Source organism: Drosophila busckii, chromosome 3L, assembly GCF_011750605.1.
Source record: "Drosophila busckii strain San Diego stock center, stock number 13000-0081.31 chromosome 3L, ASM1175060v1, whole genome shotgun sequence".
Lineage (NCBI taxonomy): Eukaryota > Metazoa > Arthropoda > Insecta > Diptera > Drosophilidae > Drosophila > Drosophila busckii.
Genome location: NC_046606.1, coordinates 15,038,372 through 15,058,198, shown reverse-complemented (window position 1 = coordinate 15,058,198; position 19,827 = coordinate 15,038,372). Strand labels below are relative to the sequence as shown.

Genomic DNA, 19,827 nt, shown 5'->3' with positions numbered 1-19,827 from the left:
AGTAATAAAGTGTTGTTATAACTCCAGTATCTTAATCGTCTTCATATTCGGAATTGCATTGAGATTGGTCGTCAATGCCAAAAATGTTGTACATATCGTCGCTTGTTAAATAATTCTGTTTCCTGCGGGAAGCTAACTTTCCAGCGTGTGATCTTAAAATTGAGATATATCTATACCTATCCCTGTCACTTATCTCATTTAATAGATTATGTTTTGTATTCAAATAGAACGGCAACTTTTTTTGATAGAGACTCCAGAGTAAGTTAAATAACATCTGCAAATACATAAAAGTTTTTGAATTAATTTAGTGTTGCATTAAATATGTTTATATTGGCATATACTTTTATTAGTATTTCACCCGGAGGCCAGTCCCAGTTAACTCTTGACTTGGTCAGCTCCCTCAAATAAAGACTCTTCAGTTTGTAACTGACAAGTGCGCCCATGTCGTTCGCATCGCGGAATCTTTTCATCAAACGTAATGAGTCCTTTAGGTTTTGTTTATTCTTTAGTACAATGCGCTCCCAATGTGGAGCGCAAACAATGAATGATCTGGAGTCGTCCTTCCATTTCGCACTGAACCTGCGCGGCACAGCAAACCAGGTACGTCCTTTATTTGGTACGCTCTCCATAGTTCTGGGAAACTGTTTTGCTTCAAATTCAAAAACAGGCACAAAATCAAAACTTATTTGACGATCGCTATTCTTAGTATCAGTCGCCACTAGATTATGTGCCACGCCAAAACCTTGCTTCTTATATGACATTGTATAACAGTAGCGCCGTGAGATGCGTATATACTGGATTTCGTCCATAACTGCTGAGATAATGTCGCGGAACCATTGTTGCACTGCTATGCGATCAACAAACCATCCATTCCGAAAATGCTTTATACATTTGTGCGGATACTCATTGTTAGCACGCAAAAACACATAGCCCGGAATGCCTTGCACAGGGACAGGCTCAAGATGACAGCCTAAGTATATTTTCACATGCATATCGAATTCATCTGGCAAGCAAATCTTAAGATGGTCCAAATAACTGCCGCCCAAACTCAGACCTTTAAACGCATTCTTAAAATATGGATCATAACGCGACATGGCTCTTATGATAGTATCTTCAATTATTTGTGCGTGTGATGTATATAGTCTCACTTGCTGATCCGGCATACGAATTTCACTTAGCACGTAGTTTATGCCTTCATTAAAGCTCAATTCGTATTCGGTGCTATTATCAGTACTTTCGGTGGTGTAATGTACTGATGAAAATTCACTGTATTCATCGTATTCATCACTATTCTCGTCAACATCCTCTTTATAAAAACTCATTTTAACTGTGCACAGTCTTTCGTTACCGAGTCCGAGTCAAGTAAAAATTTCCGGGGAACTACACTTTTTGGACAAATTTATTTGCTCTTGTATATTATACGTCGATCTCTAATAAAATACATTTATTGTTCTGCCGCCACAAGTGTTGTGGTTTGCGTACAGTTTTAGTAGCACTGTGTTTATAACAGTTTAGCTTTTGTTTAGTCAGTATATTACTAAAATCAACAGTTTGTTTGGGATCATAATATTTTGATATTATTGATGACCACCACAATATCTGAATGCACTCGATAATTTTGTTAATTTGTTCAAGTAAGCCACAAGCCGACCGAGACTTAAAGCTACTTATATATTATTGCAAAAAATTTGTATTTTTCTCTTTCAATTACAAGCTCTTGTAAGGGATGATACTTGCTCGCTTCCAACTCAAACATGTTGCAGCGATGAGTCGATTTAAATGCAATCGACAAGGTCGATTCTAAATTGTATCGAATAGGTGTTAAAGAGTATCTGTGTAAGGCGTAACGTGAGTGCGGATGATAAAAACATCAAAATAAATAAATAATATATGTATGTGCTAAACAATTGCTTATGTGAAACAAAGTCATTAGGTGTACACTACTGGTGCCAAACCAAATAAATCAGTTTAGTTAAAGCTGAAAAATACAAATATGCTTGGCTACTTATAGTTGTTATTAGTTTAGTGTTTGTGTGCGTGTGCAGTGTCTTGAGTGTAAATTGAGTGCATTTCACTCAATTTGAGAACAAATTTCAACTACTAATAGTAGTCTACTATACTGGAAAATAATAAGGTAAGCGAGTGCAAATACATACATATGTATTAATGCAATTGTCTAACGTAAGCTGGCCAAATATAAAAACAACGTAATTATGTGTGGCCTTTGTGCGCGCGTAAGAGTTTTGTATTTCTTTTTACGAAAGTTCCAGTTAACTTTTAGCTTAAGAAATATATGTACATACGTATGTATGTGTATGAATATAGTATGTATTTGTGTTGTCAATTAGCGTTCTTATTTTGAGTGTGAAGCGCATTAAAAAGACAGTGCTAAACCTGTTTTGGACTTGCGGTTTCTCTTTCTTTTTTAGTATTTTATTGTGTTCTTTATTGAGTGTGTGTGTGTGTGTGTGTGTGTGTGCGCCCCCACACAACGTAATAGCAAAGAAAGCGAGAGAAGAAAGATGCGTATCTGCACGATCCGATTTGCAAAATTTTCGATAAATTAACTTAGCAAAGAAAACAAAACTGCTATCTCGCTCTACCATTTGCCCGCATATGCAATATCAGCATTTAGATACAATATATACAATTTAGAGAATGATGTCTCCGCTCTCTGACTTGTGGCCAGCATACATATACACACTTTCAGATACATACATAGTACATATGTTTGTCGAAGTGTATGCTGGCTTGGAGGAGGGAAAGGGCAGAGTGAGGGTGACTTAGATGGGAATTATTAACAGCTGAACAGCAGACAGATTCAACTGCAGTCTCACTTTGAGATTTGTTCTCATCATCAGCTGAAGTCACAAGCATACAAACATGCATAAATATATATGTACATATGTGCATATACAATTGCTTCCTTTTATAAAAACTGCACACGTCATAGCAATAAAGATAGCAATATTGTTAGTTTCCAAGTTCACAGATTGCAACAAATCTAGATTTGAGTCTCAAATGAAAATATGCAAATGATTTGTAACTTTTAGTCAGTCTCATTGACATTGACATCTCATGATCAAGTCCGTGCACAGTGGGGAGACAACAAAAAGTAGAATATGCTGCAAGAAACAAAACACGCGCCTGCAATTCATCAAATCGTGATATCCAAAACGCTTCCTACTCATGACAGTGGTTACAAACGTGTCCCAACACTTGTTTACCTGATAAAGGATTGCATACATACATATATGTATTTTTATAGTAATTACTCAGCTTTATTGATAATACGGCTGGGGCGTGGCCAGCAGCAATGACGCTACTCTGGACAAGATTTCCACTAACAACATTTCTTGGCAATGTAAGCAGCTGGAGAGAGAGAGAGAGAGACATGCAAAGGTAGCAGCTCTAGACAACAACCTGACGAGCGGCATATTTGTTAATGTTGCACGTCTCGTTGTGTTGCCAGCAATTACGAGTCTTAAGCAGCTAAATGCAAACATTTTAAATCTGTCAGGCATTGTTTGCTTTTCAACGCGATTACATTCCCCTGAAACTGTTGAAACTGCTGTAGAATTTCCAACAATTTTAATGAAACTGCTAGCCAGTGTCCAAATTACAAGTGATTTGTATGTTCGGAAAGTAATGCTGAGCGCAGCAGAATTGTTAAGAACTTTAGACCCTGCCGAACTCACTAAAAAAATTTTTTTAAAATTAATCTGCTTCAAACCTAAAGTAATAGCAAAGCAAAAATGTGAAAATAATTAATTTTTGCTGCAAAAACAAACATATTGCCAATTGTAGCACGAAACATTTGTTTGTTTGCGTATAAAGTATTAATTATTATTTCTCAGCAGCTGGTGTTCGTTTATTTAAATTCTTGTTGATTTTAGCTGCATTTTTTGTTAGTAATTTTCGCTGACAACTGTCAACGGAGCATTTGCGTCGCGGGCAGTTAGAAAAATAAAGCTTGAATTTGATTTGATTATACAAAGTGCGACTTGTGTTCGTTCTTTATAAGCTCGCTCAGTTACTCAAACAAAAGCTGAACGACTTGGTTCAGCTTTAATCAACATACGCCATTCTACTAGAGGATTGGATATCATTTATGAATAATACACAAAGCTACAAATACACATGCATATCTATATACTGTAAGTATACAGTGCATCCACTCATCAGCGATATCCAGCACAGCTTTTATAAAAACCAGCCTGAGACAAATGTTGGAATCCCCAACTTTGACATACGCTTGACTTAGAAATTAACACACACTCAAAGCGAAACTATGATATCTATGATCATTGCTACTCCATTTATTCATTGCTTAGATAGCATTGACTATCAAAACGAATCCTTTAAAAATATTATAAAACGTCTTCGTAATGAACTGAAATCATAATCTATACTTAAAGTTTTCATTTTTGCAATTACTCATTTGCACCCAGTTTATCAACAATAAACAGCTGGACTATCAGCACTGTTATATATAACGTAAAGTATATATATAGTCCCAACTTTTCTAAGAATAAAACACAAGGTACAATGTTATTAATTCAAAGTTCTGAAACCGGGAACTGAAGAGTTTGTTACAATTATTTGCACTGATAACAACTTGTGTACCAAACATATTGATACTCAATTCGTATCGTACAATGCTATATAGATTGCTTGTAATTGTTATTAACATATTAATGAGGCGGCACATAATTAAGCGTATGAATGAAACGGGCGTGAGAAACAATAACAGATGCTGGCACCGCATGAATGAATGAATGAGTGAATGAATGACTAACTTGAGCGTCCATAAATCGATATATAGTCGCTGCATATACAGCCATTGAATAAAAATTTAAAATAAATAGGCGCAGATACAAATACAACTATAATAATATAGTAGCTACAAATAGTTGAGGTGTTGTTTGGATTTCGCTGGCTGCTGTGACTCACATGCGTCTCATTTTCACTTAGCGAATGTAGTTGGCATATGTGCTCATAAACACACACACACACACACACATAGATGTGCATATGTGCATGTGTGTGTGCAACAGGAAAACTACTTAAAGTGCAAAGTTTATTTGCACACGCTATGTACATGACAAACGTTTCTAGTTAAAGTAATTGTTTATAAACAATGTAAATAGTTAATAGACATTTTCTTATTTATGTAGCTCAGCTAGCCCTTGCTTTACTATTTCAATTTGTGCTGGCAGTTGGTCCATGACTCTTCTATACAGTTGAGTGATTCACTGTCAGGCAGGCAAATATATTATCAGCATTTGCTTATCTTAAGGCTGTTGCTTATCTTGCCGGCTTGCCTAGAGTCTAAGGGCTATAAAAATTATTACTTTTAAGCAGATAGACACACACGGGTTATCTTGTTATTTTCCCGTACACACACACACACACACACATATGCATATATGTAAGTTGTTAATGTTTCATTTAGAATGCAGCACGTGTGTATGCTGTGGGTAATTTTTGAAAAAGTAGACATGCGATACTCTTTCTCTGTAATTATCCTCATGACACGCAAGTTTAACTGCTACAGATTTCGCACTGAATAAGTGAATTTGTTGCCGAACATACAACGACATTAGCTAAAGCGTTGGGTGGAGCTCATCGAGTCACGTAGTGTAGTCAAAATAATTATAATATCCAACGTACCGGCATGTCATGTCACTACAACGAATTATAGTACAAATAATAATTATATATCTGTGTGATTTATTCAAGCGTTCCGTTGCGATTCACTTGGCAATCATTTCATACATTACTTGGATTCATTAATTTGGAGCACAGGAATATTGGGAGATTGAGGGATTTTATTGTTGTTGGTACTAAAATGCACGCATTTCCCACAAAAGACGAATCTGTATCGCCTGAAACCAGCTCGAAGCTGTTTTTGGGTTGATTTGGCACCCTAGACAATTTAGTTGCAATAAAATGACAGAACATCTCTGTTTGGGTATATGAACTTAGCTACTTACAGAGTCTCACACTGTCGCTTGCGCCCAATTGTTCTTTCTGACTTGCTTTCAATTTGCTTTCTAAAATCGCAGTTTTGCAATTCTTTGGGTCATATGCTTGACACAATTCACACATCATCAAATTTCCGTTATCTATCAGTCAATGCTACGAGGAAATTCGAGGCTTGAGATGCCCTTCCGGCTGGTTATCTGCCGCTAAGCTCCAGCCTTGAAATGTTTCTATTTTAGCGATATATCAAGTAAAAAGCAACAAATTGCGCTGCGCTTGTTTCTGCGCAGATTAAATTAAACTAATTTTATAATGAATAAATGACGCATTGGGCTACGCACAGCGTATTATATAATATGTATGGATATATATACATACATATGTATATGTTGCTTGTAGGGCATGATGAGTGATTTCTCTGTGTGTGTTTAAAGTGCAGCACAATTGAAAGTGAAATGAACGCAGCTGGACAACAATGCGGCCAGTTGATAAAACATAATACTTAGCCAACGGAAATGCTTTTGTTGCTCTGCCTAGTTATCATTTATAAAATATATATATTTAATAAATTTATGTAAACAGCAATAAATTACTAAACATTGCTCATTGCCGCTGCATTTATTTGTTGCCATACCAATACATACATCAAGCTATTCATTTAAACAAAAACTGTTGTGTGCTGTGCTTTGGAATTTGAAATTATTTTTGGCTGTATATATGTATGTTATTTATTGCAACTTGTAGCATATTTAATATATCGACGATACGTTGGTTGGAGTTTGGTTTCTAGTTTATGAGACGCAGATGCAGTTGACGTGCTAGATAGCTGATGCCCTCCTTGAGACTAAACACAAAGGATATGAGAAAGCCAGCGAGACCTAGCAGAAACACCCAGGGAGTGACAATCAGAATGCACAGAAAGATGAGCACATCGTTGCCCTTGGCATTGGCCATGCGCCAGAGCAACTGGCGCAGCAGACTGCGCAGCTGAAACTTGCAGCGCCAGAGCCGCAGGCTCAGCTGGCTGACAGTGAGGCCGGCGCGTCGTGTGTACGCCACAGTGGCGCCTATGAGCACGGCCAGCAAGTGCAGCAGCAGCAGCACATGGCTCAGGAGCTTGCTCTGCGCGCAACGCTGCAGTGCCGTCTCCATGCGCTGCTGCTGCTGCGCGTTCAAGCACGACTTGAGATTATCGCAAATGCGGCGGGAGCGCAGCTCGTGCTTGCTGCCAAAGCTCGTCTTGTGCTGGGTGTACTCCGAATCGGAATCCGTTTCGCTGTTATAGCTCTGCGCTTGCGCCGACATTGGCATTGGCATCTGCCTTGACATTGAGATTGACGGCTTCAGCAAATTGGGCTCGCCGCACTGCATCATGTCATCCGAGCCGCCCGGCAATGGCAATGACAATGGCGGTATCTCACCCTCGTAGCTGCCATTGAAGCTGCCGCTGCTCATGAAGCCACGCGGCGTGCCACTGCGCAAGCCACGCTCAAAGCCACCACCCAGCACATTCAATGGCGGCAAGTTGCTGGTCAAGGGATCAAGGCGGTGTCTACTTTAGCACTAGCTACTGAACTCACACTCACACTTACCAGCTCAACGAAGGACCCGCGTTCACTGTATGCTTCACCTGCTGCTTGAGCTGCGCCAGCAGCGGCATGCCACTGGGGCAACTGTGCTGGCCAAAGCTTGGCTCCTTCAGCTGCTGCACATTGAAGCCGCCGCCGCCGCCGCCTCCGCCAGTGTACGGTGAGCGTTGTTTCTGCATTATCTACACATTGGTTATAAACTCAAGCGATGTTCGCTGTGTGATTCATTCGCACTCACCGTTTATAGCCAAGCTGCTTGATTTACGTATTTGTTGGTTTTAAATTGGGGACTATTATAGCTGCTTATAGTCCGGCTGTGTTGAAATTTAGCTACGTAATGAGCAGCTAACAGATTGACAAATGCTTGTGGACTGCTTGATCTACAATATTCGATTTAGTTTTTAGGATTAACTTTTCATAAATATATTGCCAATTCATTTGGATAAGTCGCACGCGTATAAAATGAATGAGCCCCCTATAATTCGTGTTAATTTTGCCTTAGGGAATTCTTCCTTATCAAAAACTCAGGCAGGCGCATAATATTTTTTTGTTTATATTTTTTTTATAGCATTTTACATTTAATTTAAACACTTTTGCACGCGACAAATCGCTTTGGAAATACCCATTTGTATTTTTTACAATAAAAAAGTTAACAATTCTCATCTTTGTTGCAGCAGTAGCCCTCCCGCCTTTGTTTGTCGTGCTTGCTGATTAAGCGACTGTTGCGCTCTTGACTCACTCCCATATCGTCGACAGCGAGGCTAATCCCTGTTTATATTTAAATGACTAGCACTGTGGCTTCAGTTCCAGTGATGATTTGAATTGCAGCAATTGCAGTTATAGCAGTTACTGCCACACACATCGTTAGTGTTTAAGCCACCACGCACCATGCTGCAGTTGAATTGGAGTTTGGCGCTGGCGCTGCTAACGCTAGCGAGCTTAGCATTAGCTGAGCTCATAGATTTGGATCAGTTGGAAGGACCGAATATATGCAAAAAGCGTGAAAAGTGAGTAGAAAAAGAGATAAAGTTTGAATTGTTATTAATTGGGACTTTACGTCTCTTGCAGCTATGAAGTGGACGTGGTTGTTACGGAAATGCAATCGTTCCAGGAGAGAGACAGCGTCTTTTGTCTCAGCTTGACGCTCAAGTGTCCCACCTATCGCATCAAACATCGCATTGTGAATAAAACTCAAACGCTGACCAAGTCGCGCATTGTACGCGACTGCTGCGGTAAGTTGCATGCCACATCCAAGATTGCCCTATATGCCTATTGAACATGCCACCTCACTTACTTACAGACGGCTACGAGCGCAGCGGCAACGAGTGCGTGCCACACTGCAGCAAACCCTGCCAGCATGGCAAATGCATTGCTCCGGAGAAGTGCAAGTGTAGCGAAGGATACGGTGGACCAGTCTGCAATATAAGTTCGTCTCAATTTCTTTAAACTCCCATATTTATTGTTGTACTTTAAGTGTATCCTTAAGAGTAATGAAACGCCTTGGGTGCGCATGGAGTCGAGCTCCAACAGCGTTGCTCCTCCAGTACGTTGTTGGATGCTAGCTTCATGTTCAACTTGATTAATTGTAGTTGTGGCTAACATATGTGTTCCAAAGCCTTGCAGAGATGCCAAAATTTAGTAAAAATGCGTATGTTGTCGAGCTTAAACTTCTATATAAAACTTGTAACTAGTTTCAATTAATCTTGTCCGATCAGTCATGTCATGTCATATAAAGTTATGTTTGAATCTTAAAAATGCTTTTATGCTGATGAGATATGACCAATGTGATTATGGTCGTCTGATTATTGTTTATGTATCAATTTAAGAAAGATTCTCATCACTTATTTCAAGTAATTAGCTTAGAGATTAAAGCTAATGCACCAATTTATCATCAAACTAAATGTATAACATTTTCAACAATGTTGTCGAGCTTGAAGTTTTACTTTGAATTGAAACTAGTCTCAATGATTTTTATAAATTATTGTCAGTTTAGTCATGTCATATTAATTATTGTCTGAGTCAAATTATCTTGATAGATAAGCCCAAAGGCCTTTCTAAAGGGATTCAGGCATAAATCATCGTTTATATCAACTTTATCATTCTCTTTAGTTCACATACGAGCGTCAGCTATATGAATCAATAATTATTTAAACAACTAATTTGCAATATTCTCTGCAAGGTTTTTCTTAGAAGAGTCGCTCTCCCGATTCACACGCGTTGCACTTTTTTCTTTCCAGACGAGCAATTCTATGTTGTTTGCTTAGCAAGCTTTAGTTAGATCTTTGTGCCTCTCCGCTGTTGCTATGCGCAACCACACACACAATCTACACATATCCCATACACTTCACACCAACCACCACACTACTTAATTAGCAATTAGTGGACTCACGACAGGTGCTATTATATAGTCAAGCGGAATTCACGCTTTAAGCTATATTTTTGTAACACGCCACTAAACTGTAAATGTATTGCGCTAGAGAGAGAGAGAGAGAGCGAGAGGAGAGAGAGACCGAGAGGAGAGAGAGAGATAACAACATGTAGATAACGTTACCGATCCTTTTCGTCAGATTGCTCGCCGGGTCTGTATGGCATCGACTGTAAGCAGCAATGCGATTGCCTAAACAACGCCACCTGTGAGCCCTACACGGGCGAGTGTGAGTGCGCCAAGGGCTACACGGGCGAGAAGTGCGCCGAGAACTGTCCGCCGGATCGCTATGGCGAGAAGTGTGCGGAGTTGTGTCGCTGTGAAAATGGCGGCAGCTGTCACCATGTCTCCGGCAAATGTTTCTGCGCCCCCGGCTACACGGGTCCCTTGTAAGTGGGCGTGGTCGCTGGCTTAGTATTAGCTATTAACAAACTGAAAACTCCAAACCAATAGATGTGACATGCGCTGTCCGGACGGCAAGCACGGCGATCATTGCGAGGAAGATTGCCGCTGCCAAAACGACGGCAAGTGTGATCCGCATAACGGTGACTGCGACTGCACCGAGGGCTGGACGGGCGATGTCTGCGCCAACAAGTGCCCCACCGGCAGCTACGGATTGAGGTGCGAACGCTCCTGCGAGTGCTTCAACGATGCGCCCTGCCATCATATAACCGGACAATGCGAATGCCCGCCGGGCTACATGGGCGAGCACTGCGTCGACGAGTGTCCGTTCAATAGGTACGGCGTCAATTGCACGGAGCAGTGCCACTGCGAAAACGACGCCACCTGCAGTGTGCACGGCAAGTGCATCTGCACTCCAGGCTGGCAGGGCGAGCACTGCGAGGAGCGCATCTGTGAGATCAACAAATACGGCGTGGACTGCAACAAGACCTGCGAATGCGAAATGGAGCACACGGAACTCTGTCATCCGGAGACGGGACGCTGCAAGTGCAGCATTGGCTGGAGCAGTGCTCAGTGCACGCGTCCTTGCCCCTTCCTCAAGTACGGCATCAACTGTGAGCAGAACTGCAATTGCCGCAACGGCGCCAAGTGCTCGCCCACCGACGGCAGCTGCATCTGTGCGCCGGGCTTCAGCGGCGAGCGCTGCGAACAGAGCTGCGGCCCCGGCACCTACGGCCAGGATTGTGCCCTCAACTGCGACTGCCAAAACGGCGCCACCTGCGCACCGGAGACGGGCCAATGCCTCTGCGCGCCCGGCTGGCGGCACAACAAATGCGATCGTCCCTGCGAGCTCAACAAATACGGCCCCGACTGCACCAGCAGCTGCGAGTGCCGCAACGATGCCGCCTGCAATCCCATCAACGGCACCTGCACCTGCGCCGCCGGCTGGACGGGCCAGCGCTGCGAGCAAAAGTGCACCACAGGCAGCTACGGCACCAACTGTGCCCACAAATGCAAGTGCGACGAATACAATTCCATTGGCTGCGATGCCGAGACGGGACGCTGCATCTGCAAACAGGGCTACAAAGGTACGGCGGGTGCCGGCTTTGGCAAGCTCATACCTCACTCACACTGACACATCTCCAAACACACACACACACACACATGACACCTGCTGCACTTGCATCTTGTATATATCTTTATATTCAAATCATTAAAATGTATTCTCAACTGTCTTCCCTTCCTCCCGACACAACAGTCACCACACTCGCCTCATTACTGCTTTTGTTTTTCTTCTGGCATTTAGTTTTTAATTTATGTTTCTTGTGTTGCACTCGTTTGTTCTTTTCCGTTCTTTGTTCGGTACCCAAGGCGTTCATTGCGAGACCAACTGCCAAAGCGGTTTCTATGGTGAGAATTGTGCTAAAGTTTGCAGATGCCTAAACAACTCCTCGTGTGACAACGACTCTGGCGACTGCATCTGTGCGCCCGGCTGGTCCGGCGCCTATTGCGCTGATCCCTGCCCCGAGGGCACCTACGGCATGGAGTGCCAAGAGCGCTGCCCAGAGAATCTACACGGTGAGTCTTAATCGCATAGAAAACTCCCCTCACTTGCTAACGCCTCTCATGCTTGCAGGCAATGCTACATGCGATCACATCACTGGTCAGATGCACTGCAGCCCTGGCTACATGGGACACGCCTGCCAGCATGCCTGCCCGCCCGGCTTCTATGGACCCAAATGCATGCTCAAGTGCAGCTGCAAGAACAACGGGGAATGCAATCATGTGACTGGTCAGTGCCTGTGTCTGCCCGGCTGGACGGGCGCCAACTGCAATCAGTCCTGCCCGGAGGATACCTATGGCCAGGACTGCAGTCGTCATTGTCGCTGCCAGAATCATCGCGTCTGCCGCAAGAACGACGGCCACTGCATCTGTCTGCCCGGCTGGATGGGCGATCAGTGCCAGGACATATGCCCAGAGGGCTTCTACGGCGAATTCTGCACGCAGTCCTGCGCCTGCCCCACCTCCAATTTCCAGTGTCATGCAGCGAACGGTTGCGTCTGCCGCATTGGCTACACCGGCGAGAACTGTGACGAGCCCATTGCCTGGAAGCACATGGCAGCGCCTGTGGAAGAATGTAAACAAACTAAATTACGCAGTAGCTAAATATTTGCTAATTATTCGTATTTTAATTTGACAGCTCACAATGCTGGCATGGCCCTGAGCGTGGTGCTCCTGGTGATCTCTATAGCCGTCATTGCGGCGCTGCTGCTTTATTATCGCCGACGCATGTCGAATCTAAAGACAGAGATTGCCCATGTGCACTATACGCACGATACCAATGGCCTGGGCTGGCCCCCAGCCAATCATAACTTTGATAATCCTGTGTACGGCATGCAGCCAGATACGCGTCTGCTGCCGCATCAGCTGCGTCCCAAGATGAACAACTTTAACCAGAATGGCTCGCTATGCACGGACTACGGCGACGACTCGAATGCCAGCAGCAGAGGTAGCTATCCCAGCTCAGTGCGCAGTAACAAACTAAACTATTTGTTTCTTCTGTTTTTGCAGTGGGCAGTTACTCCATCAACTACAATCACGAGCTGCTCAACAAGAACATGAATGCGGATATGACAAATCCGAATGTGTACAATGCCATAGGCGATCCGCTTAAGGAGGAGCACGTCTACGATGAAATCAAACAGAAAGAAGGCTACAAGGATCCCGGTATGTGCTCAAACTCTAATTGCAAAATTGCTTTGCGCTTGTATTAATTAACTATCATGCTATATTCCCTATAAAATGCACACAAACTAGTGAAAATTTATAGCAAGATCTTGTTTCCGGAGGGTAAGCCATCATTGTCTCTGTGTGTGTGTGTGTGTGTAGTTAGCATTTGCTCATGTTTTGTCTTTAACGATTGCTTTCACTTTTTAAAAAAAACTTTCTGTTCTTGCCCACTTAGATGAATACGATCACTTGGACTACTCGCGGCCCAGCACTTCGCAGAAGCCGCACTACCATCGCATGAACGACACCATGCTGAACATTAATCTAAACGAGGAGAAGCCCAGCAATGTGAAGAACATGACCGTGCTGCTGGAGGAGAAGCCCGAAGCGCCAGTGGAAACGGAGGCGCAGCACGATAGCTTTGATAATAACAATTTGGACAATGCGTCAACAGCATCGCCCAGCTCTAGTCCGGACCTGAGCAAATAAACTTTTGCAGCTGGGCTTACAATATGATTTCATTATAATGATATTTTTAAATGATTGTCAGTAATTGTTTAAAGCATTAGAATTGTTAAGTTATATTAAGTTGTGTACATTTTGTGTAGCGTCTGCTTTTCCTTTTTCAATGTGTATTTGTCTATTTGTATTCAGGCATTTTAACGTTTTAGCGTCAACTATGTAATTGTAAATTATATTTTAGGTCCCTTTACAACCCAGCGCTGCATTTAAGTGTTGCGTCAAGTGTGCCGACTTTTTGTAAATGTTTATAATATATAGTTTTGTTTTTCAACCATTGTATTCATGCTCATGTATGCTCATTTAGTTTAACATACCATATACATACAGGCATATATATTTATATACACATATATACATTTGTAATCTTCCTTTTTTAAGAAAATTTGTGCTGTTAAAAAAAAAAATGTAAATCGATACCTTTAGCTCTCTAACCGAGACTGGCAATAATTTTGGCAATACCCAATACATATACATGTGCATATGGTATACATAAGCAAATATATATATTTGTATAACAACAAGAATTGAATTTTAAACGTTACAAAATAATTGTGAAATTTATATGTCAAAATAAAAACAGTTAAATCCACATTAACTGCAAGCGATTGGCCAAAATATTTGTTAGCATAAATATTTCTAGTTAAAATATTGGCATTACATATTTTGTTTAGAAATATTAAATTGTATTCACAGTAGTAGAGTGTAAGTTAAAGCTCAAGTTAATGCTGTCTTACAAAGGCAAAATAAAAAACAAAATTATTTAAAAACAAACATTTGTGTAATTCGTTTATGTTGTACTGAAACCGAATTGAAATTTTATTTCAAATTCATTAGACTCAAAATAATTATTTTATTATTCAATTCATCTATAAAATATTTCTTTTGAAAAAATTCCAATGCTGCCATATTACTTTTTTTTTAAATAAGAAGCTGTAACACCTGGTACTTTGGAAAATTGGTTATACTTTAAATTTGGATGTTTTTCCATGTACAACAACAACGTACATTATTGTTTTGTTTGCGATTTGCGAAAAAGAAAGTTACCCAACATAATTAAACTGTAGCTGGGTGTCAAAAATATTTTTGAAAACCTCGTGTGCTGAGAGGCTTTCGGTGACCATGAAAATCAATGCGCTAAGAGCCCAAATGCAATTGGTCATGCACTCCTGCTCCAAGTAGATCTAGAGAGTGATCTAATCTCATAAGGTTGAGAGTGGACTAATCCAACTATGTTTATTCCTCCAATTGTGAGCGGCGATCGTTGGCGTCTGTCTAACTGTCACTCTCACCTTTAATATATCAACCAACGTTTCGTTATATCCATTTAAAATTAAAGATTTATTAAGTTATTTTATGTCAAACACTATTGCGTTTGTTTTCTGACGTTATTGTATGCAAAATAATGGCTAATTTTACAGATAAGATTTCCGTCTAATATTTTTTTTTAAATTCGATGAAGCAAATTGGATTTCGCTGTTTCATACCTATCTTTGTTAGCGTGGCAAACACATTTGAAGTGAGCATAAAAAAACAAACGAACTATTTCTGAAATCCAATTTAACTGCCATCTATTATGTGGGCGTGCCAGACACAATTCAAATGAGTATAGAGCTCAGCATCCGATTTCAGATACTCCTGCTATGCTGATATCTGTGTTAAGCTGCATTAAAATTTGTATGTCTCCGCTCTATGATTAATTATATATATAATATATAAAAATTATGCCGCCTTCCTTTTGTATCAAATTCAAACACTAATAGTCGGTAGCTCAGCGAAGTTAAATGCGAGTTGAGTGCGGCACATACTTAAAATTTCATTATAGTCATGTATGGTACAGAGCCAGCAAGTTTGTGTATAATTTCAATAGTATGTATGTATATTGTTTATTTAAATTATTTAGTATAAGCATCAAGTACATTATTCATATAAATAGTTTTGTTGTTTGTAAGTTGGTAAAATGCAATTGCTAACGACATATACACCCATAGCACAGATTATATCTATGAAGCACACGCATACGACTACAACTAATGAGAGCAAAAGCATTATAAAAGTTACAAACATTGCTAAATTGTATATTTATGTAATACGTAGGTATGTTAAGTGTATGAAATATTCCAACTAGTTTTAATTTAAATGTATGTAGCATGACTTTGTGGTGTTGGCGAATCAAATCAGTCTGGGCTGTCTACAGATAGCCGTGGCCCGCAACCTCGGCTGGGATGAAGCCCTCGCGTCCGTCGCGTGTCTTAATGTAGAACCACTGGCGCTGATCCTTGGACTCGCGGCACTCGCAGAGCGTAACGATCTCGCCCTTGTGCACAACAATGCTCTCGGTTATGTAATCCGCATTGATGGCGACTAGAGTTTGGCGCAGGCCATTCTGCTGCTGACGCCGCAGCACGCTGAGCAGCTGCTGTGACTGCTGCTGCTGCTGCTGCTGTTGTTGTTGTAGCAACTGCGGCTGCGGCATGCTCTTTGGATGCAGATGCTGACCATTGTGGCCATTCGTGATGTACGACACATTGGACGCACGCCGCGCCGACTGCGTATACAATTGCTTTGGCGTCAGCGATCGCTGCTGCTGCTGTTGGTGCTGCTGAAGTGTGACATACTCATCGTTTGAGGCAGCGCTGCGCACAGAGGCGGAGCAAGAGCCGGCGCTAAGTCCCAGCTGTTTGGTGGAGCGCAGCTGGGCATAGGCTTTCTCCACCAGCTTGGGCTGCGAGGCGGCGCGCAGATACAGCTTGTCCACATGCTGCTCGCCATACAACTTGCTATGGCTGCTGCTGTTGTTGTTGTTGTTATTGTTGTTGTTATGCGGCAACAACTCCTCGCTGGGCTTGGAGCTGCGAGGCGTGCGTGCACCATCGGAGCGAGTGCCGCCGCGCAGTCGTATCTCCTTCTCGGAATCGGTCATGTTGCCACAGGGACGTGGAAAGACATCCGCATTGGACTCCCAGCAAGGCGTATGCTTGGAGCCGCGTGCCGCGGAGGGCAATATGCCCAGCGGCAGGCAGCAGGCATAGCCCACGTAGCCCTCCTCGGCGTGCGGCGTCTGCACATAAAGCCAGTTTTGGTTCTTGAACACTGCATTGACCACCATGCCCAGCGGCAGCGCAATCTCCAGCTGATAGCCGCCGGGTCGCGTCTGGTAGAGCGTGCTGGCTGTGGCCAGCACCACTGGTATATTCCCAGGCGCCGCCAGCGAGCAGCGCGACAGAAACTCATCCACATTGTGGATCTCATAGCCAAAGCGCTGCACGCGCTGTCGCTCCCGTTCGCGTCGCTTGCGATGGCGATGGCGACGCTGCTGCTGTGGTGCGCCTGCCTCCGAAACTGCCACCAGACTGGGCTCCGAGTAGGTGCACTTTAGTGTCTCCGCGGATGCTGCGGGACGCGCTGTGGCCTCCGCAGTGGCAGTAGCCACTGCAGTTGCTGGCGGCGCAGTAGCAACTGTTGCCGCTTGACGCGCCTGCTGCAATCGATGCGCGAGCTTTTTGCGTATCTCATTGCGCTTGCGCGCCAGCAGCAGCGCCTCGCTGTGTATATCGCTCTTGGGCGCACGCTGAGGCGTGCAAACAAATAGCAACTCTTTGGTGGAGGCGGCGGCCACTGGGGCACCGGGCATGGGTATGGGTACGGGTACAGTAGCCGCTTGACGCGTTGTCGTCTTGTCCTTGTACTCCAATAGATTCTGATTGCTGAAGAACTTTTGCTGCGCCAGCTGCCCATTGCCAGGCGTCTGATGCGCCGTGGGCGTCGTTGCATAACCATTGAGTGGCTCAGCGCCCGGCGGCAGCTGCTTGATGCGATACCGCTTCTTGCCCACGTCCAGTTGCGTGGGCACAGGATCTGTGCGCTGCTGCACTGACGTGGCTGTGGCTGTTGCTGTCGCTGTGCTGGTTGGCTCTGGCACATGGCCATTGCTTAGCTTGTGTGAGTCTTTCGGCTGCTCCTTTGGTGGCTTCTCGGTGTTTGGTTCATTGGCTTGGGGCTGTGTGGTCGGCGGCGTTTGATGCTGCTCTCGCAGCACCCAGGTCAGTGAGATGCGCGGACGTCGCAGACTCAGATTCTGACCCATCGCTAGACCGTCCAGAGCTACAGCATGCTGCAGTTGTGGTGTGCTCTTGGCGCGTGCGGCGCCTCCTAGCGGCAACAGCTCATCGATTTCCACATAGTCGGAGCTGTATTCGATGCTTCTGCAACTTGTTGCACGCAGTTGCTGCTGTGTAGGAGTGGCTGGTGGCGGTGTAACTGTAAAATTGCCCACAGAGCTGTCGCTGCTTCCGGGTTGTTGCTGTTGCAATATCAGTTCACAGGCGTGTAGCAAGTCCGGACAATAGGCATCTGTAGAGCAAAAGCAAAAGGATTAGTATGAAATTTATTTGGTAACGCATAATCTTAGCTATTAAACTAATAACTTACTCTAGTTAAGAACCAACTAACTAAACACCGTCTCTATATTTGATTTGTCTTTTTTTCTGAGTCAATTTTAATTCTTAGATTTGTTATATACGTACAGCTCTTTAAAAATCTCTCACGCTAAATAAAATTGAAACAAACGAAACAACAGAACAGAAACATTTTATTTAACTAACAGACAATTTTAAACGCTTTCATATTTTGACAGTTAGGCACGATTTCTTAAGGGTCAATTAACTAAATTAAAACACATAAAAATCAGCATTAGACCTCATTGGGCTTCTGGTTTCCGCAATCTGCGCATCAAATTTGGCCTAAGCACCGATTTGGACATTTGACAAAATTACTTTTCTGTAAGCCAAACTTATATGGTTCTGCTTGATTTACTGCTAAGTAAAAAATAAAACCGTAACGACTTTTAAAAAAAATTCCAAATAAATTAAGTAAGTTCTTTTAACAAAAGGTACTGAATTCAAATAAAGCAATTTAGTATCTCGAAGTAAGATTTGTCTACACAAGAACATTGCACTAATTTTTGGAAAATATATCAAATTATTTATAATACATAGAGGATCTTTAGGATTAAGATTATTGGCTAGCTTTTGTCTACAATATTATATATTCGTTTTTTATGAAGGGCTGTAACATTTATAAATATATATTTAATAGAAATTCTCATAAATCTTTTATATAATTTAATTGATATTCATTGGTATTTACTAGAGCAATAACTTACTTAGTTCATGGATAGTTAAAGGATGAGTTTTAAACAAATAGAATTGCTTACCTCTTGCATTACGTGAGCTGCGTCGACGTGAACGTTGTCGTGGATTGAGCTCTGTGTCACTGTCGCTGCTCTGATCGCTGCTGCTGGAGCTGTGGACAAACTGTTGCTGCTGCTGCTGTAGTTCGCGCAAGCGACGACGGCGACGCGCCTGCTGACGCGCTGCTGTTGTGCTGCTGGGCGGTGCTGGTGCTGGTGGTGGTGGTGGGGGCACCACTGCTGGTCGCTCTGAATAGCAGGGGGGCGGCGTGAGCGGCAGCGGGCAGTAGAAAGGCGGCGGCGGGGCGCGCTGGCAGTGATTGGTCTCGACGTAATCGTTGGGCTGCACCTGCAGCGAAAGCTCTAGTGTGCTGGACTCTTGGTAGCGAACAGTAGCAGCTGCCACGGTTTCAGCGCTGGCCGGGTCGAGTCCATTGTGCGCATAGCTAGGCGGTGCTGTGAACAGGGGAAAGTCAAATAAATACAATGCAGCTTTGTTTATTGGCAATTATATGGAGGAGACGGCTCAGCAGGCAATAACACCCACACAAGAGATATTTAAAATATGCGCCAATATAAGCGTCAAGGCTTATGGCAATGCCAGCAGCGCAGCAGCCTGGCGGGCAAGAGTTCTGCGCTGTGGATACATTTATAAGCGCTATCAAGGCCAAGATCAGCGCTCTGGCAATGGCAAAAGACGCAGGCGCAAAAGCAACAGCAGCAATAGCAACAACAACAAATGCTTGGCAGATACGCAAGAAGCGTGGCCAATAAAATTCCAAACTGATATGCTCAATGGCAACAACGTGCCAGAAGTGAGTAGTAAAATGTTAAAACGTGACGGTATTTCAAAAATACCAAATATTATGTGTATGAAGCCTTGGCCTTAGCCACTGCACGCTCTCCTTCGTCCTCTCTCTTTGTCTTTCTCTTAATCTAGTCGCGCCAAATCAAGTTTATCGCTAGCATGTCGAACTCTTATTACC

General features: G+C 42.9%; 4 protein-coding genes across 9 annotated transcripts; 1 reads left to right on the top strand and 3 right to left on the bottom strand.

Moving 5' to 3' along the window:
- Window positions 1-16: 16 nt before the first annotated feature.
- On the bottom strand, window positions 17-1,608 carry LOC108600991 (cyclic GMP-AMP synthase). The gene is made up of 2 exons (XM_017988854.2): window positions 342-1,608; window positions 17-274 (listed from the first exon to the last, which is right to left on the bottom strand). The coding sequence occupies exons 1-2, from the start codon at window positions 1,320-1,322 to the stop codon at window positions 32-34; spliced, it is 1,224 nt and encodes a 407-aa protein (XP_017844343.2). The 5' UTR covers window positions 1,323-1,608; the 3' UTR covers window positions 17-31.
- Window positions 1,609-1,835: 227 nt separating this feature from the next.
- On the top strand, window positions 1,836-14,418 carry LOC108600460 (protein draper). 5 transcript variants are annotated; one of them, XM_017988050.2, is made up of 12 exons: window positions 1,836-2,134; window positions 8,252-8,581; window positions 8,643-8,806; window positions 8,875-9,000; window positions 10,142-10,388; window positions 10,453-11,489; window positions 11,773-11,979; window positions 12,038-12,538; window positions 12,602-12,910; window positions 12,973-13,128; window positions 13,219-13,251; window positions 13,367-14,418. In XM_017988050.2, exons 2-12 carry the CDS (start codon window positions 8,463-8,465, stop codon window positions 13,618-13,620), a joined length of 3,153 nt encoding a protein of 1,050 aa, XP_017843539.1. In that variant the 5' UTR covers window positions 1,836-2,134; window positions 8,252-8,462; the 3' UTR covers window positions 13,621-14,418. The 5 variants fall into 5 exon arrangements, with proteins under 5 accessions (XP_017843539.1, XP_017843538.1, XP_017843540.1 ...); XM_017988049.2 differs by having other exon boundaries at window positions 8,249-8,581; XM_017988051.2 differs by lacking the exon at window positions 13,219-13,251 and having other exon boundaries at window positions 1,837-2,134; window positions 8,249-8,581.
- LOC108600461 lies at window positions 6,765-7,922 on the bottom strand. Its single transcript, XM_017988055.2, has 3 exons — window positions 7,813-7,922; window positions 7,578-7,756; window positions 6,765-7,513 (listed from the first exon to the last, which is right to left on the bottom strand). The coding sequence occupies exons 2-3, from the start codon at window positions 7,751-7,753 to the stop codon at window positions 6,772-6,774; spliced, it is 918 nt and encodes a 305-aa protein (XP_017843544.2). The 5' UTR covers window positions 7,754-7,756; window positions 7,813-7,922; the 3' UTR covers window positions 6,765-6,771.
- A 1,161-nt stretch (window positions 14,419-15,579) lies between the features above and the next one.
- Window positions 15,580-19,273, bottom strand: LOC108600890. 2 transcript variants are annotated; one of them, XM_017988709.2, is made up of 2 exons: window positions 18,866-19,273; window positions 15,580-18,003 (listed from the first exon to the last, which is right to left on the bottom strand). In XM_017988709.2, exon 2 carries the CDS (start codon window positions 17,735-17,737, stop codon window positions 15,842-15,844), a length of 1,896 nt encoding a protein of 631 aa, XP_017844198.2. In that variant the 5' UTR covers window positions 17,738-18,003; window positions 18,866-19,273; the 3' UTR covers window positions 15,580-15,841. The 2 variants fall into 2 exon arrangements, 1 of the variants encoding a protein (XP_017844198.2); XR_001915206.1 differs by lacking the exon at window positions 18,866-19,273 and adding an exon at window positions 18,082-18,187 and having other exon boundaries at window positions 17,914-18,003.
- Between the last annotated feature and the right edge of the window lie 554 nt (window positions 19,274-19,827).

What these genes read in the sequence shown, in the direction of transcription:
- LOC108600991 (XM_017988854.2), bottom strand. Translation starts at nt 1,322, where the DNA reads ATGAGTTTTTATAAAGAGGATGTTGACGAGAATAGTGATGAATACGAT. An exon ending in CGGGTGAAATACTAATAAAA is followed by an intron (nt 275 to 341) that starts GTATATGCCAAT and finishes ATGTATTTGCAG; the next exon opens with ATGTTATTTAACTTACTCTG.
- LOC108600461 (XM_017988055.2), bottom strand. Translation starts at nt 7,753, where the DNA reads ATGCAGAAACAACGCTCACCGTACACTGGCGGAGGCGGCGGCGGCGGC. An exon ending in GCGGGTCCTTCGTTGAGCTG is followed by an intron (nt 7,514 to 7,577) that starts GTAAGTGTGAGT and finishes TCCCTTGACCAG; the next exon opens with CAACTTGCCGCCATTGAATG.
- LOC108600460 (XM_017988050.2), top strand. Translation starts at nt 8,463, where the DNA reads ATGCTGCAGTTGAATTGGAGTTTGGCGCTGGCGCTGCTAACGCTAGCG. An exon ending in ATATGCAAAAAGCGTGAAAA is followed by an intron (nt 8,582 to 8,642) that starts GTGAGTAGAAAA and finishes CGTCTCTTGCAG; the next exon opens with CTATGAAGTGGACGTGGTTG. An exon ending in AGAAGGCTACAAGGATCCCG is followed by an intron (nt 13,129 to 13,218) that starts GTATGTGCTCAA and finishes CACACAAACTAG; the next exon opens with TGAAAATTTATAGCAAGATC.
- LOC108600890 (XM_017988709.2), bottom strand. Translation starts at nt 17,737, where the DNA reads ATGGGTCAGAATCTGAGTCTGCGACGTCCGCGCATCTCACTGACCTGG.